Genomic DNA, 18,072 nt, shown 5'->3' on the forward strand with positions numbered 1-18,072 from the left:
CCAGGACAGATCTGAAAAGCATCTCAGAGACGTGTTCTAAACTGTTACTCATATAAAATATATTTCATGCATACACAGTTTTAAGGCTGCTTTTATCACCTTTTGGTAACTTCATAACTGACCTGATCATGGCATTGCATGCTTATAATTTATTTCACACTTTGATATGAAAGGTACAGGCTACAGCCGCGCCGGCACCTTTGTGCATGCAATTGAAGAGCACGGGCTACGAGCACAGTATCGTTTTCGGTGCTCATTTGACTAGTGCCTGGAGCTGAGAAGAAATGGAGTGCGCGTCTGAAACGTCTCGTTTGATATGCTCATAAAGACATTATGAGACAGAATAAATTGCACAGAAACATTGACAGTAAATGTGACAGAAACAGCAGTTGTGAATAGTGTTGGGTTGGGTATCGATTGGGTTTTTTAAGATACCAGTGCCATATTGATACTTTTAAAATTGTACCGATGCCAGAACCAGAACTAAAAAACAAATAATGGATAATATTAAAGAACATTTAAAAATATTAAAAATAAAATCCATAGCATTCACACGCTCCTTGGATGCTCTCATTTCCCAGGCTTCCCTTACTCCTAAGGCTAATAAATGCATTTCAGCATCTAGGTCATTATTTAATACAAAACCACACATAATGTTTCTACTGTGTCTCTGTCAGTCACTCTGATGTTTAGTTAAAATGAGTGCTGTCGGTCACTGTCTTTTATCAGTTTGGTCATTCTTTATAAAGTAGCAATAATGTCGTACAGTACTGTGCAAAAGTCAGTAGGAAATATCAGTTTACATTTCCAAACATTCATTTTGCCATTAATTTTAATAATAATCTAGTGAGATTTTTGAATGCACAAGGAGTTTGATAACAGCAGGTACTCCACATAGAGATCTGATGTCACCATCATCAAATCTCTCTGTGATTATACGAAGAAACAGATGAACCTGAGACAAACTAAATCCAGAAGAACTGTAGCAACATCTTCAAGACATTTTATGAAACCTGCCTCCAGAGCTACAGTACTGTGAGAAGTTTTAGGTACTTGTGTAAATATGCTGTACAGTAAGGATGCTTTCAAAAATATCGTCATAAATTGATTTTATTTATCAGTTAACTTCTATTAACTAAGTCAAATCAATATTTGGTGTGGCCAACTTTTGCCAGCAGTTTTTGTCCAGGTACACTTGCACATTGTTTTTCAGGTAGCTTTGCAGGATTGTTTCTTCAAGCGTCTTGGAGATACGACCACAGTTCTTCCGATTTTAGTTTGTCTAAGTTTCATCTGACAGAGGACAGACACTAGGTGTGTGTTTATTGAGAGCTTGTTAGAACATCTGTATCTGTGCAGTTTATTGTCATAAATACAGTTTACAAAAGCTCACGAGGGAGCAATCGTTTTGTCATCTACTGTAAAGTTTCAGATCAGTTTCCTCCAGCGAAAATCAAGCCCTTACCTAATTATACTCATTTAAATATACTTAATTTTATTATACTTTTATACATACATGTGACGAATGGGGTGGGGCCGAGAGCCATGGGAATCGTAAGATATGGGAAATAGTTGCATTTTCGTTTGAAATGGGGCAGTTACTGTGCTTACGCGAAAAGCAAAAATTCAAACGGTAATGCAAGATTTGCAATTGCATTTAGATTGTCACAATTTACGTACGCATCCACATATGGAAAACGCAACTGAAAAATAAATTTGTAATTTCTTTTGAAAAAAAGTCCTGAATATTCTTCCACACATAGGTTCATAGTTATTTCAAACACCCAGTTGGCACTATAATGTGAGTTTGGAGTAAAAATATGTTGTTATTTTCATGTATTGTTGTACTTTGACACTGTACTACTAAGTAGTGATGCGAGAAAAACCTTTGAATTGAATTAACCGATTGCTTTGCAAAAGTGATTCACAATTTCAAATCGCTCAAACTCCTTAAACTGCTGGCACCAGCTACAAAAAAACTGTGTAAATGCAGCAAAAACTAAGGCTAAAACATGCATTAATAACAGTTTTTACAAACCCAAGTATAATATATTAAATGCAACTGACAAACCAACAAATAGCGTTAAATATGAAGTGTCCGAAGAAAACAAACTTTCTTTGTTTCTTGGAGGGCTTTTCTAAACAAGCCAATGAGAGACTATTAACTACTACTCTTAGTATAAAAAAAGGTATGACCTAAAAACCACCTTACAGAACAACAACAGCTAATTATCTCTAAGTGCACACTAGTAATCATCTAGCAAACATCGAGAGCATCCCAGGAGTTGGCAAGGAACTAGCTAGTACACAATAGAAACCACCTAGAACACTCTAGTAACTGCTTAGCAACTACCTTGAAAAACCTAGGAATCATCTAGAAGTGCCATATCAATGTAACATCTATTAGTTGTCAGCGCAACTAGCAGTTTCACAGAGTGATTCGTGTTATCAGGGGAAATCAATGCTACTTTGGAGTCTTCTTGGCTTCCTGTTTCATTTCCTGTGACGACTGCCTCTTCAGGCATGACACTTGAAAGCCAATGAAACCTGTTGCAGAGAACGTCACATCTATCTTATCTCTAGACACGATGCCAACAACACTATAGCAATGTTTGCCCTTTAACAGCGCATTTTATTATTCGAGGAAATGGCATGATTACCCAGACGAAAAGAGCTGTGGTCTTCTCTCTGGTCTGTTTCTGTACAGCTGCCCAGATGTGTAGAAGTTTTACCCACAATCCCCTGCTGCCTTGCTTGTTTGTGGGTGTGACAACAATAACTGCTGAAAAATTGGCTTGTACTAGTTTAAAAGTGCAGTTATGAGGGTTCCAAAATAACATTTTGTAGGTGTAAGATAATAATAAAAAAAAAAGACTTACCCCAGTGTATCATATTCTCCGTGATAACTTTATTTTTATTTTTTTTTGGGGTGTAAGACCCATCTCTTTCTCACCCACCCACACTCGGTGAAATAGCACACGGTGGGCTTTAATAAATAAAAGGATAAAGCTGTGCAGATGATTAAATGGTGGTTTCAGTTGCACTAATACGAGGTGTTTGAGTAATGGCGTCCCGTCGTGAGCAGGTGGGAGCGGGTTGATGCAGAGCCAGCGCCTGGACATAGACCTTACGCGCGTGTTCATCCAAACCCAGCTGCTGGGAAACATTTATTACGGGCCTGTTGTTCTTGGACCTCTGCACCTGCTGTGAACAATGCCCCGTTCTCTCCCTCCCCGCATCTCTTTCTCCGGTGACAAAATGAGAACAACAGCTTTATTTCATGTTTATTTCACCTGATGCGGCATTCACACACGAGTGCCAGATCAGCGGTGTCATCTTTTGTGGATGTTATTAACGAGAGCAGTTCGTTTTGTAGATTATGTGTTACAATGATCTTTGAGTCTGGAAGTTACCGGTTCTGGTAGAGGTCTGCAGAGACATTATATTGCTGGTGGAAGCTAGACGGTAAACAAGACCTTGCCACCGACCTGACCCAACCTAATTTTAAAATGGAGCACATTGCTCAGTATTTATACACTGCTGTTAAAACGTTAGGGATCAGTAAGCTTATTTATTTATATATTTTTTAAGTCTGATATGCTCATACAGTTTGTATATATTTGATCAAAAATACAGAACAAAAATGTAATATTGTTAAATATTATTATATTTTAAACTAAGCAGTATAATGCTGAATGAAGAATACTACAGTCTTCATTCCCCATGATGCTTTTGATTTTGATTGATTGGTTTATTTTTTACATAGTTTTTCAGGATTCTTTGATGAAATATAGTATAAATGAAAATATTTTCTAATATAAGTCTAATATAAGCCTTTACTATCACATTTGATCAATTTAACACATACTTGGTGAATAAAAGTAAAAAAAAAAAAAAAAAAACTTTTTATTTAAAAAAAAAAAAAAACTTTTAAATCGTTTTGAATGTTTATGCATCAAATAATCTTAAATAGAAATGTATAACAATAAAATTCCAGTATTCAATAGTTAGAAATAAACATAACTTCTGGCATCAAAACGTTATGCTCAGTGGAAAGAACGAATAAACACACAATGCTTATTAAAAGATATTTTGTGTAATCTAGAACCTAATATAGTAACAATATTCTCCGTTTGAAAAAGACAGGTAGATGCCCGTTCTCATGTATGTGGCCATGATTATTATAGAGTAAGGAAACCTCATTGAGGAGAAGTTTGTCCTGATCTTGTGAAGCAGCTTGATATTTGTGCTGTTAGACGGCTCACTTATTCTGATCTAATGCCTAGTGACCTCTCAGTATTGCCATTACATCACTTCTATTGCCCTTTTTATGTCTTTATAACGTTTGCTGGATACGTCTGCTAATGGAAAAACAAATATATTAGGGAAATGATCAGATCTAAAAATGATTGCAACTTCCGATATGTTAATTTTAAGTTCTTATCAAGGAAACACAAACACTGTCAGGTAAATGAAAAAGGATACAGAACATGTGTGAAGGCAACAAAGAATATCACTTTTATTTCTTTCTTTATTGCTTTGTCCTATTATGCAATAAAAAAATAAATTAGAAATATAATTTCTATACAATTACACACACACACACACACACACACACACACACAGATATATAATACATATATATATATAATACACTGTTTTCTAAAGGTCCGTCAGGTCATAAGTCTATAGTTGAAGAAAAACTCCCATGCACATCATCAGGTTTATTTATTACCATTTCTAACTTTGTGGTGCGTTTATTTTTTTCTTATAATAATGTGAACATTATTTATAATGTGTTAGTCTGTAGGACTTAATTACATGTACATGTGTTAATGGAGCGTAAAGAAGAGCTCTCCTTGGCACACATACATCTTGTCACGAAACCCGTCTGAGTGTGGAAGTAAAAAATAGCCACATGGGGGAGCGTCTCGCGTGATAAATGGATTTCTGTGCTTGTAGATTTTCGTGCAATCAATTACTTTATCAAGAGACTTTCTTTTCTGGGCCTGAACATCTGCTGCGCTCTCATTCTCTTGCTGTGGCAAGTAATAAGAGGAAATGTAACTTTAAATGTGACTGATGTCAACTTTTGGGCCCCAAACTCCGTGAAACCTTCAAACTTTTCCGAGTTCTGGTTTCGGCTGACTTGATGCTAACAGCTATTGTGCTGGTTGCAGGCAAACAAACATTTTTGCTGGCGAGGTCAGATCTATATCAGATTGATTTAGAGGGATCTTGTCTGGCCTGGTGTAAACATTAGTTTTTGGATTTGCTCGTTTTTGTTTTACAGGGGTACCTGCCAGCCAATGCAGAGCGGAGAGAAAGCACATTGCAGAGGAAGCGGCAGGAATATTTCGGCTTTATTGAGCAGTACTACGACTCCCGTAATGATGAACACCATCAGGACACATACAGACAGGTAACTACATTTAATTCTACATGCTCTTGATTAATGATAAGAAGAATTTTTCATTTATATAGCGCTTTTCTAAGCACTCAAGCGATTAAGATACAAACTGGTTTTGTTACTCCGTATATAAGCATTATTAGTCCAAATTCTCATATCTGTGATGTTAGAAGTGTGAGATATGTTAGATAAGATGCTGTCTAAAATAAAATCAAGACAGCAGGACAAATACTAAAAAAGCTCCCCCTTTAAACGTTGTCCCACCGCAGAACTCTCAAGCTTCTCGAGTGTCCAATAAATTCAAATTATGCAGCGTTAGAATTTTGAAATGCTAAATTGTTTTTCAACTGAAGTAGCAATATGTTTGAAGTACCAATACTTTTTATTCCAAACAGTATTTAAGTGTCATTTTTAGCCGTGTCCCACATTTTGTGTGCAGCCCTGTTTTTGCATGACTTCTGTGCATTGGTGTAATGTAAAGCTCCTTTAAATGGTAACACTTGCATCATTTGGTAAACAGACAAATATACAGCCTTTTCCCATTTTTCTTAATCTGTTAAATTGTTATTATTTTTCTAATATATATAATACATCGTGGATGCATTTGTCAAGTTCAGCCGTTCAACAATGGCTGTAATATATAATTTTATAATATATAACTTTTTAAAAATTTTATTATAATTATTGTTATAGCATTCATATAATGATACAAACTGGTAACATGGTTGAAATAGCAAATCTCATCTAAAAATGTATATAAAAAAGTTATTTATAGAAAGAAACTGCTGCTTTTTGCTGACCATTTGTTGAAGGGGACAAAAATACACTTTTTTTTTTTTAGGATTTTTATTCATATTTTGTGCCTTAGTCATCGAAAAAGGCTTCCTACAATACTAGAGAATACTGCTAACTGAACTTCATGCAGGATGGCAGCAATAATTAGCAGAACCAAATACTCTTGAGATGATTCAGATCTTCCTGTGATTTCCTTTTAACTTCCCGGCTTCCCTTACAGCTCTGCACAGACAGAGCTAATTCTGCTTTTAATAGAAGTTTTTTTTTTTTTTTTTACGTTCAAAGCAAGCAGTTCAGTTTTGCCAGGGGTTGAATGTAATGTAGTCAGGGTTTTGGGTTGTTTTTGTGTACTGATTGAGGTTTTGGCAGCAGCAGTGTGTTAGCTTTGCCAAAACACTGTTATATTAGGCGCTCATAAGTGTTTAGAAATGCCATCAACAGATAGTCTTTAATATTTCGACGCAGAGGAGGAAAAGATGACAAGGAATGTTTAAATCTCCAGTGTATTGGCAGGAGGATGTGAAGATCAAACTGTTGCTGTCACTCTGATAAATGTCTGCCTGATTTAAACCTGATCACTGGCGTTGTGAGATTCACACATTTTTTTCCTTTCACCTCTTGAAAGCTATGTATGCGTGATTCTCACAAAGTCTGTTAAGAACATTTCTTACATATGAATCCAAAATGGTTGTGATAAAATAAATAAATAATAAAAAAAAATATATAAATCCGTTATTTTGCATTTTACAATCCTTCTTAGAAATGCAGATGTTTTCATGATCGTACAGCTTCCCCAAGTTTTTAAGCACATATCCCTAAAATCGGGAGAACAATATTTAATTTAATAATTTTATTTGAATAAAATTTTACATAAACTGAAGAAAAAAAAGAAACATTTGAATATATGTTTACTGTGATTGTTGTTATTTTGTAGTTTGTTTAATTAAATTTTGAAGGTAAAATGATGCGCAATATTTAGTATGCAATCATATAAAAATACATTCATTCAAGATTTAAATATAAAATTAAATTTGAAAATGTATTATTATCATTAGGGATAAAATGATAAGTCGATATTATCGGCAACATCGACCAAAAATTTGACATATCGAATAGTCATTTAATCTAAAATGACCTAATATAAGAACATGAAATGAACAAAAAACAAATTCAGCCGAACCTCAAGCGGCTGAGCGATGTTTGGATGAATATGCAAATATATGCTCTCAATAACGAAATAAACATCAAAAACTGACAGCAGTGAGAAAGCAGCAGTTAAGAACACATCTGATAACAACCATGTAGATTAGTTCGGTCTTCTAATAAAGTCCTGTCATGTCACACTTATTTATATGCACTTTATGCAATAGATTAGCCTTAAATCAAGCAGCTTTACAGGATTGAGCATGCAAAACCAGAGTCAGTGTTGCTTTCAGTTAGAATTGCAACTTGATTTTCTGTTATAAAGCAATTCTTCAAGTGTAGACCTAATGATAAAAATCTTTTTATTAGTGGGAATGAGATCAAGTTTTTGAATACAATAGCTTATCCAAAAAATTAAACATCGTATCACTTATCTTTATTTTGTTTTTTATCCATGTGACTTAAAAAAAAAAAAAAAGATATGTTAGGCAGGAGATTTAGTTACTACTATTTGTTTTCTTTTTTTCATACATCTAATTAAATTGTGAATGGTCTTTTGTGTGCCAAATATATTATTTGGATAAATTAATTGGAGTTACATAATATGATTGTCAAAAACTGAAGTGATTTGTTAAAGTCAATATTTTAACTAATTGCAAAAGCTGACTAATCAAAGTTTACTGATTATTCACTCCTGCCGAATAAATAATGTTCATGAATTGTGGATTGGAATGCTTCTCCTCATAGTGGAAATGTATTTGTGTGTTTGTCTTCTCTCAATTCCATAACTCTTCATGTTCCTGGCATCCACATTTTCTGTGTGTGTGTGTGTGTTTTCTGAACCATCAGATTCACATAGATATTCCCCGGATGAGTCCAGAAAGTTTAGTTCTGCAGCCCAAGGTAACCGAGGTAAGGACAGATGGACCGCCCAGAGTCATGTCACATGCTACTCTCCACCAGTCACTCCATCATCAGCCATCTATCTGTCTATCTGTCTGTCAAACTCTCATTCTGGTCAGCCAGCTGAGTCTCGAGCCCGAAATGTTTTGTCGGAAAGCGTGTGTTAAGGTACACAGGAAATAGAATACCAGAGCAGGAAGAAGAATTCAGTGAGTTTCTTCTCAGGCGCAGCCTCAGACGGCCAGGCTTGTTTCTCGCTGAGCTTTCTCGCTAGTCTGTTCTGTCCTAACCTGCTTGTGCTCCTCTTTTCCCTGCAGATACACATTGACATACCGAGAACTAATCCTCTTATACCTCTCTTTCAACAAGCTTCTGTGCAAGAGGTGAGACTTTTGCACCACCCATTTTACTCAGCTTGACTCGTTCACCCTCACAAACTCACACCCAACCACTAGAAAGAAACAGAACGAACATGCATGTCGTTTCAAAACCCATTAGATTGTATTTCCTCCGTGTGACACAAGAGGAGGAATTCTGACTAGTGTTTTCCATACTTTCAAAATGATTGGTGAAAAAAAGCTTTCAGATTTATGAAGTCTTTAGTTTGATCATATTTATAAAAGATAAATACAGCTTTCCGATTCTTTCCGGAAAAAGCCGAGCTCCTTGAGGCGTGTCGTGGGCGGAGCTATAATACTGATGTTCCGTGTTGTTTCCATTAACATATATTCACTTCTGTGCTGATTTCCAACAAAATACACAAATCTGATGCAGTTTTATTTACATGAATGGGGTCTTATATCACAGGGACGGCTCCATGTTTTAATAGCAAACGATGTGAAATCCAGTGTCGACTTGGGCCGTGTTTATAAAACATTCGTCACTCAAATGACCAGAACACAAACGCATTTGAAACACTCCATTGCTGCCCCGGAAAAACAAACTGCATCCACTGTTCGTGTAATGCTTGGTTCTTGAAGAAGCTGAACACTGTAAACTTTCCCTCACATCCAAAAATGCACTTATTTGGAGGCATTATCAAAAAATTCCTATGCAGCGCTGCCGACGATTGTGAAGCGCGTTGATGTGCGCGGTCTCGCTCTCCTCTGGCCAACGTGTGCGCAGGCACGCTTCTTGGGAGAAATGCTCATATAAGGACTTCCGTTCTCGTCCACGTCAATAGATCCGCGATCTAAAAATATTTTGAAAAAAATATTACCCTGAAGTAACATTTTCGGCACAAATTCTCAGTCATTCTTCGAAATTATTTTTTAAAACTTTGGCCATGTTTAGAATGAGAATCCATCTCTTTAACACCGTGAACAACTTTGAATACACGGAACACCATTGTACTCCCCCTTTAAATATATGCTAATAAAATAAAAAAGCTCCTAAAATGAATGTTTTGTATGACTTCAGAACACTTTGAATGTAGGACAGAAGTCATATAGACCCCTCATGGTTCTTTACATCGTTTTTGAATCTTAGAAAATGTCAGTTCCAATTTATTATAATTGCATGGACAAAAGCAACCCATGCAGTTCTTAAAGATCTCCTTCTGTATTGTTTGGAGGACTGTGTGTCATGCTGTTTTGAAATGACCTCAGATGAGTAAACAATGACTTTGATTTTAAGAACTAATCCTTTAAACTGAGTTCATCCACATTGAGTCGGCTGGCTTTGAAATACTATTGCTGTATACTAATGACTTATGTGCCACTGGGGCATGCACTAACAAAAAAAAATAAATAATAATAATAATAAAATACTGGTCCAGACTACCTTACAGTCTTCCAATATTTTTATATTTTTTATTATTTTTTTATATATACTTGTTGCCGTACATAACCAGACCCAATGCAGGCTTGAATTGTATATTCATATCATAACATTTTGTGTAATGTGCTTGCTGGATGTCGATGCATTGTGGCCCTGAGCAAGATTCCTCCTCCTCCTGGTGCCTTTCAAAAAATTATTCTGCATTTAAAAATGACTATCAAAAAGCATGCAGTGTTAAGTAAAAGTATGGACAAGGCCTCCACTGTGGATGTCTCCTAACCAAATAAATGGATAATGTATTCGCTTCAGGCGCTTCAATGCACTCCAGCTCGCTCATTGATTTCTGCTGCCTGGTTTAGTGTCTAATTTCCACTATGTAATGGGCTTCTGGAGGAGAGCGAGATCTTGCCATGCCTACCTTGAGGAGATGGGAGGGTACGAGGGAGAAAAGAGGCAGGAGATGTCAGCTATGTGGAGAAACTCACATTACCAGTCTAAAGTCTTTGATAAATGGAGCTTTGATCATAGAAAAGAACGCAGATGAGAAAGGCACACCATTTGATCGACAGGATCCAGAAGAAAAAAAAAAAACAAGCATGAGCTGCCTTGTACACGTTTATTGTTTAGGGCTCAACATGCGAGATGAGTTTATTTGGGGATGACAGATACATTACGCCCTGAAAAGAGCGCGGGAGATGTCAGTTGCATGAGGCAGAGATAAGAGAAGAGAAAGAGTCTTCCATTTTCCCTCTTGATTTAAGTCAAACTTCATGCTTCTTTCCATTGAGCTGACAGCAAGGTGATGCAAAAAAAATAAAATAAAGTCACCATCACTTTAAATTAAGGTGTTGTTTCCAAATAAAGGAATGCAAAAGTGCCACAAAAGTTCTTGGTTTTTGCAGTAAAAAGATTCGACTTAAAAACAACATCTATAGTTAAAGAACTGAAGTTACTCCAAACTCAGACACAACACTGCATCTGTATTTATAAATGTATTTAAAGAATGGATTTGATTTTGCCAAGTAGGACATGTTCATGGATCACATATTTTTGTCAAGTTACTGATTAATTTGTCATCAAATAAGACACAATTTTTCATCAAATAAGAGAATTTGCATCGAGACAGTAGTAAAACAATTAAAATTGAACCATGCTGTTGACAAAAATGACAGCAGAGGGTAACACATGCATGAAAAAATGCGTGTGTACGTTATGTTGTTAATGTGCTCTTTCCATAACAAAATATTATGTTCTTGTTAAATACTATGTTTTTGTTAAATATTGAAACCATTTGTTTAATATTTCATAATGCTTTCTTAATATATAATAGATAAAATGTTTGAGTTCAAGTGCACTTCTAATCAAAATCTCTAAAACTGTTTGCCAAGCTTACGATTAAATTAAAAAAAAAAAAAATTTTTAATTTAATTTTTTTTTTCCCTCAGGCTAGATCAACCAGTGCACCTAGGCCCAATTTACAGTAGTGCGTTTTTGTTTTTAAAATTGCGTTTAAAATTACCCTTGACATACTTCTCCGAACGCTGACTAATTCTATAGCAACTGGGGATTCTAACGGCAGCTGTGGTGTTGCGCTGACTTTACCGATTAGGAATTTGCTCTTTTGCTTAGAAGGCGGGGCTTCGTTTAGTACAGTGGCCATGTTGAGTGTTGCATTTTTCCAAATTCAAAGCTATACAAGTGACATGTCTTGGGTATTCTATAGTCTTTGACTAAACTAAACTAAACTAAACTAAACCAAACTAAATTTACCCCTAAAATAAGAAATGATCAAATGATGTTTTTGACACATCCAATAGAGCTGTAGTCAAGTCCAGCTTTGTCAAGTCCAAGTCCAGGACTAGTCGAGACCGAGTCAAGACCGAGTCCAAAGAGGTTCGAGTCCAAGTCAAGTCCAAGTCCAAAAGTTTCGAGTCCAAGTCAAGACCGAGTCCAAATGAGAGAAAAAAGGGTCCTCTTCAAGACCACATACTTAACTACTGATAATGTTTGTGATGTGAGAGACAGCATATCTCCTATTCTAAGAAAATTAATTTACATTATTATTTGTAATGATCAAAAAGCATGTGCAAAGTAAAAACTCTGTAGGACAGGGGTCTCCAAACTACATCCTGGATGGCCAATGTCCTGAAAAGTTTAGCTCCAAATGGCCTTAACACACCTGGAAGATTAGTGTGTCTAGTAAGAGCTTGATTAGCTGGTTCAAGTGTGTATAACTAGGGTTAAAGCTAACAGGGGCGTTACACAAGATCCCGGGCCCTATGCAAAAAGGCAGTCCTGATGGGCCCCCATGCCCCCCACCCATGAAAATATCCAGGTAAAATAAAATATATTTCAGATTCATACTTTTCAAAAATAAACTATAAAGGACACTGGCCCTCTAGAACAAAATAATTTGAAGGTCAAATGATTTTTATGTACGTTATTTTCATTTTATTTACTTAATAATGCTGCTTTTGCTGACATTATGTCTGTGGTCAAAAATTTAAACGACTGATGCCTTGCCTTGGCACAGTGCACAGACACACGCAAAATTCGGGATATGACAAATGCGTGCAGCAAGGCTAGAAGGGATACGTTTGGCTTTACTGGGCATGCGCACATAAATACAACAATATTTTTGTTATACTGTACTAGTGCTTGCATAGACTCGGCGCTGTTGGAAATAATTATGCATGCATTAACCATAATGCATACAAAGTGTTTGCAAGTACGACGTAAATTTTAGAATTACAATATTGCGTGGAGCTGTTACTATATGACCTTATGTTGCATGTAAAAATAAAATATGTAATGTAATAATTAGGGTTGTGGCAAGGATAATGGCTTAAAAAACGAATAACGGACAAGGAATAATTCTGCCTGAATACTCGGCTGAAGCTGACACAGTCTGGTGTTTGCTAGATAACAGGTGAGCCAGGGGATCAGCGCCAGAAGTGAATGAATGTAAACTTTATGAGTGAAAAGAGCGCAAATCAAACACCGCATTGTTGTCGCCTCTCTGCGCATCTCTCAGAAATCAGAGCGTTGCAAGAGTAATTTTACCTATAATAATACATCATACACGTTATAGTATTTATATATATTTATATATAAGGCAATGATTTAAAGCTTAGGCTACGATATGATACGAATGAATGTTATAAGCACAGCGCGCTCACCAATCAAACAGCCGCGCTGCGTGTCTCAGTCTGTCAAAAACCAAACCAGTTCTCTCTCAAGAGTAGGCTAAAAATCATCTTAGATACGGATACATTGTCTACTTTTCCTACATGTTTGCATATTTACCTTTTGCTGGTTTGCGCGGCACACACACATCTGTTTAGTGAAGTTCATTAACATTATACTCACTCAAAGTGTTAAAAATAAAAATGTAATAAAATAAATTAATAAATGCGTAATAAAAATGTGCGCATTGAATGGATTCAGTCGTGTTCAAATGATCACTAAACGTTTGTCATGACATCTCTCTGCTTGCATGATAAATATTATTTTAGAAATTAATAACTATTCTAGTTTAACACGACATACTTGTTCAGTGATAACTACGAAAAAAAAAAAGTCATAATGGTCTTATCAAGTAACTGTACGACGCTGTATCCGAATGCAGATAGGAAAAAATGTGTGATTGCTACAGATACAAATACTGGCTGTTATATGAAAATTTAAATATGTAATGTCATAATTATAAAGTTTTTTTAAATTTACATATGTAGGCTAATTGTTGCATAAGGCTATACATTAATAAGCGTAGTCGAGTAACTCAAGCATTTTTAATTAAAAAAAATCGACTAGTAGAAATCAGTAGTCTTGCAACCCCTATACTGTACAACAATAATTAGTATTTCATTATTGTAAAGGGGACGTTTGAGGCGATCTAGGTGTAGATGTAAATAAGACACAATCTAACAGGTAGAAAATTAAATTAGAAACATCTAAACTTTTCAGGTCGCAGCAAATGCACCGCTGGTCATGCACATCCTTTCCCGGAACAATACTGAAAGCTAAGATGGAGAAACAGATGGTCATAGCTGAACAAGGACAGCCATTTTTTAAATGAATCTATTAGCAGAGCTACTGAAAGGGATGTTTAGTGCTGGAAATCAATTTATTGTTTGCTGAAACTTCTGCGTCATCATGGAGAGCGGGTAATGGTTGCCCAGCAACAGCAGACGCCACTGGAGCGCGAGCGCAGGCTACAGAGTGCTTTGGAAATATAGAGAGCGGCGCGCCTAGCGTTTTCCACACGTTTTCAGTCACGACATCATGCAAATGTGGTTTTGTTTTGAAGGAGAATTTTTTTATTTTATTTTTTTGCTGGACTCGGTCGAGACCAACTAGAAGTCTTGGCGAGTCCAATGGCCAAGTCCGAGACAAGTCCGAGTGCAAATGCAACGAGTCCGAGACAAGTCCGAGACGACAGAAAAATGTCTCGAGACCGGACTCGAGTCCAAGACCGGACTCGAGTACTACAGCCCTAACATCCAACCCTAGCCCAAACCTAATCCTAACCCTAAAATCTGATTGTTCAATTGCAGTGTTGTGCCAGAACCCATAATCATATAAATCCAGGAACACATCCAACTTGGCAAAACCACAAATAAAACGAAAGCCCCATCTTATAATAAATATGCACACAGCTTCTTGTAATTTCTCACCTTGCTGTCTGTGCTATTGAATGTTGTGATGTTAATGATTAAAAAGCTCAGAAGGCTTAATTGATTTTCTTAATTGATTGCTGGCTGGGGTGGCTGATCCCACTGTGTCTCTAATTAAAACCGTTTGAGTGTCCTTGTACACTCAAATTCTGCTACTAACTGTTTTTGTGTTGTATTGCATGAATCAGTATATATCAATTTCTGCTACTTTCAAATGTTGAACATATATTCTGATGTCTTCTCCTTTTGCTGCTTTTAACTAGATCTTTGAGCGGATTCTGTTCATCTGGGCGATACGACATCCAGCCAGTGGTTACGTTCAAGGCATCAATGACCTTGTCACACCCTTCTTCGTCGTTTATCTTTTCGAGTATATCGGTAAGTCAATAAACCTTTTACAATATGAGATCTGTAGTTATGTATAGGGCCCTGACAAACTCCAAAAACAGCTCAGCTGTGTAAACTCACTAGTTTTCTGTTCTTCGCTTTTGGTGTTAAGTCAGCGTGGGTGTTATATGCCCAGTAGCATGAATTTTAATATAATTTCTCAATCACAATTTCATAAAATTTGTCATAACCTGCCCCTTTAAACCTTTCCAAGGATCTTCATTTTCTTTGTGAGATTCAATCGTTGTGATTGTGCCCAATGTCTTTCATTTTCTTGACCTTTATACCTTTAAGTGCTTGATTTCCAGTAGACTAAACGGGTTGTCCAGACTAATGATTTTGAAGGGCCCAGAGGGACCCTTCCAATGGACTTCTGAGACCGTAATAACCTGAACCAAGCAGTGAACAAGGGTGGCTCAATTGATGCCCTCAGTGGATGGAGGATGGGGGTCTTTTCCCCAGGCTCTGCAGTCGCTGGCATCCATGGGGACAGGTTTTCCTGGGTCTTTGACCTTGTCTAATCGTGAGGAATCAAAGCCTCCACTTTGTTTTTGCAAGTTCCGTCCAATTTGTCCTTCAGGCCTGAAAAATACTCTACTCAAGTACACAAAAGCTTTGCGTGACAGTGGTTGACCTGAAAGAGAATGGTTATGTCGCATCAGTGCTCATTAGCATACATTTCTGCCCAACTTTGTTGCATTGCCTCCAATGCAGTTGCTCATGTCACCGCAAATCACCCACTCCTTTGAGAATGAGTGACTTCTGGGTGCTTTGTCACACCAAATCGCTGTCAACGTGAATACTCCTTTCTGAATTATGTTGTAAGCTTTTGTTAATGCAGTGATTTTTATATTTGAGAATGTGTATTTGAAGCTTGAGCAATGTGTAATCATACAAGACATTATTGCATTGAGTATGTTTCAGACCTAAGACATTATGCAGTGACATGTCTTGGTTTTTATATACATTTGTTATTTCCTTTCTTGTTTTCTCCCAGCACTCTTTCTTTCTGGGCTCATGGTGAAACGAGATGCTTAATTGTTCCTTCTCTGAAAGGCGTACTTTATTTCTGTTTTGTATGCCTCTGTGTTTGTATACACTGTGTGTATTTGTCATAAGATGACGACGATGCCTTAAGAAGGCCCCTATTCTCCTATGATAAAGATGTTTGGGAGAACTCTCTCTCTTTAGTGTGTGTGGAGCAAAGTTTGGTGTACCAACTTTCTAAGCAATTTATTTCCCACAACTCCACCCGGCACAATAAGGCATGGTGCCATGTGTGACAGATACTCATTCAAAGTGTGCTATGTGGGCCAAGTGCTGACTGCTGAGGGCAAGCAGTAGCAAAACATCACGGCTTTTAATTTTGACGAGAGACCCATATCCATCAACGCATGTGTAATGGCAAACGCCAAAATTCACTATTTGTTTACAGTGTATGGGAATGTACTTTAAATTATGAGTAGCTTGGAGAAATATACTGTTGCAGCTACAGTCAGTACAAATGAATTAGCGATCAACTACGGATAAATAGTTCATACAGATATTAAATCTGTTTGACTTTGAGATTATTATTAGCATGAGATTATTAATGTATTAATCTCATGCTATTCCACATTCAAGGATCCTTTTGAATGTTATTCAGTTACAGTTAACCGGGTCTGAAACTTTTAAGCTTAAAACAAAGTCTTAAAAGTGGTCCATGACTTGTCTGAATCATAGAATACCGTATTTTTCGAACTATAAGTCGCACCTGAGTATGAGTCGCATCAGTCCAAAAATACGACATGACGAGGAAAAAAACATATATAAGACGCGCTGGTCTATAAGTCGCATTTATTTAGAACCAAGAACCAAGAGAAAACATTACCGTCTACAGCCGCGAGAGGGCGCTATATGTCTTCGGTGTAGGCTACAGGAGCACAGAGCAGCATAGAGCGCCCTCTCACGGCTGTAGACGGTAATGTTTTCTCTTGGTTCATTTCTCTCGGTTCATGTCAAATTAATTTTGATAAGTCGCACCTGACTATAAGTCGCAGGACAAGCAAAACTATGAAAAAAAGTGTGACTTATAGTCCTAGAAAAATACGGTACCTTAATTTGAAACAGACCAGAATTCTAGTCCTTTATCCGCTGAGAAGCTTGACATCTCCCGAACTCTTAACGGATCAACTCCCGGTTGATCCGTTAATGAGAGTCATAATTATGACTGATGTGTGAAGAAATCTTTTGAGTCAGTCTTTTCTGTGAATTTTAGTTCAGGTTTGACTTGACCCTTTCTTTGTGGTGGACAACTTATACGAGGGGAAGATTACCATGAAACAGAACAAAACTAATTGTATCCAAAGATTCATTAGCTTTGTTTCCCTCTAAAGATGCAAATTTAACTTGAGCACAAAACTGGAATATCGCATGAAACATGTCCATTCAACAAGTCAAAGAGAACAAAATCATAACTTCCTGAATACTGAAGAATGAATCCTGAAAACTTGCCCCTGAATATAATAGTTTTCATATGTAATAAATTACTTGTGCTTTAGAGAGAGCAGACATAACACACTAAGTACGGTCATTGCGTTAAGAGGTGGATGCCTGCTTTTTAGGAACGTAGTAGTGTAAGACAGTAATTAAACGGAAAGACTTTGATGACAAACTTTCCTCAGGCATGTGAAAATGACCAAAACAACATATAGTTGCTGTGAGCGAGATCGGTCCACTGGTTAGTCAAGTTATTACATCTTATAGCGCAGTCACATATATTTTTCAATGTGCAATTTATTCGGTAAATATGTTTCCATCATAGTTTATATGAATTTTTTCTTACCGGATAAAAGGTTTATCCTACTCAGTTTTGCACAAAAGTTTATGCGCATTGCCTTTTCCATCCAGCGGTTTTTTTTTATTATTAAATTGCGATAATCCAAAATGCGCATAAAAATAGCTGGATGAAAACACAGCTATAACAAAGAACCGACTAAA

At 36.7% G+C, this 18,072-nt stretch overlaps 1 protein-coding gene across 3 annotated transcripts in view; it reads left to right on the forward strand.

The window, feature by feature from the left end:
• Positions 1 to 18,072, forward strand: part of LOC113057948 (TBC1 domain family member 22A-like) — a 130,219-nt gene that overhangs the window by 27,691 nt on the left and 84,456 nt on the right. Inside the window, exons 6-9 of one of the 3 annotated variants that reach the window (XM_026225579.1) lie at positions 5,294 to 5,422; positions 8,198 to 8,260; positions 8,569 to 8,634; positions 14,970 to 15,084. In XM_026225579.1, the coding sequence (XP_026081364.1) occupies positions 5,294 to 5,422; positions 8,198 to 8,260; positions 8,569 to 8,634; positions 14,970 to 15,084 (373 nt within the window). The remainder of the gene's footprint in view (positions 1 to 5,293; positions 5,423 to 8,197; positions 8,261 to 8,568; positions 8,635 to 14,969; positions 15,085 to 18,072) is intronic. The other 2 variants (XM_026225597.1, XM_026225588.1) reach the window with 2 other exon arrangements.

The sequence above is a fragment of the Carassius auratus genome, chromosome 4 (genome assembly GCF_003368295.1).
Source record: "Carassius auratus strain Wakin chromosome 4, ASM336829v1, whole genome shotgun sequence".
Taxonomy (NCBI): Eukaryota; Metazoa; Chordata; class Actinopteri; order Cypriniformes; family Cyprinidae; genus Carassius; species Carassius auratus.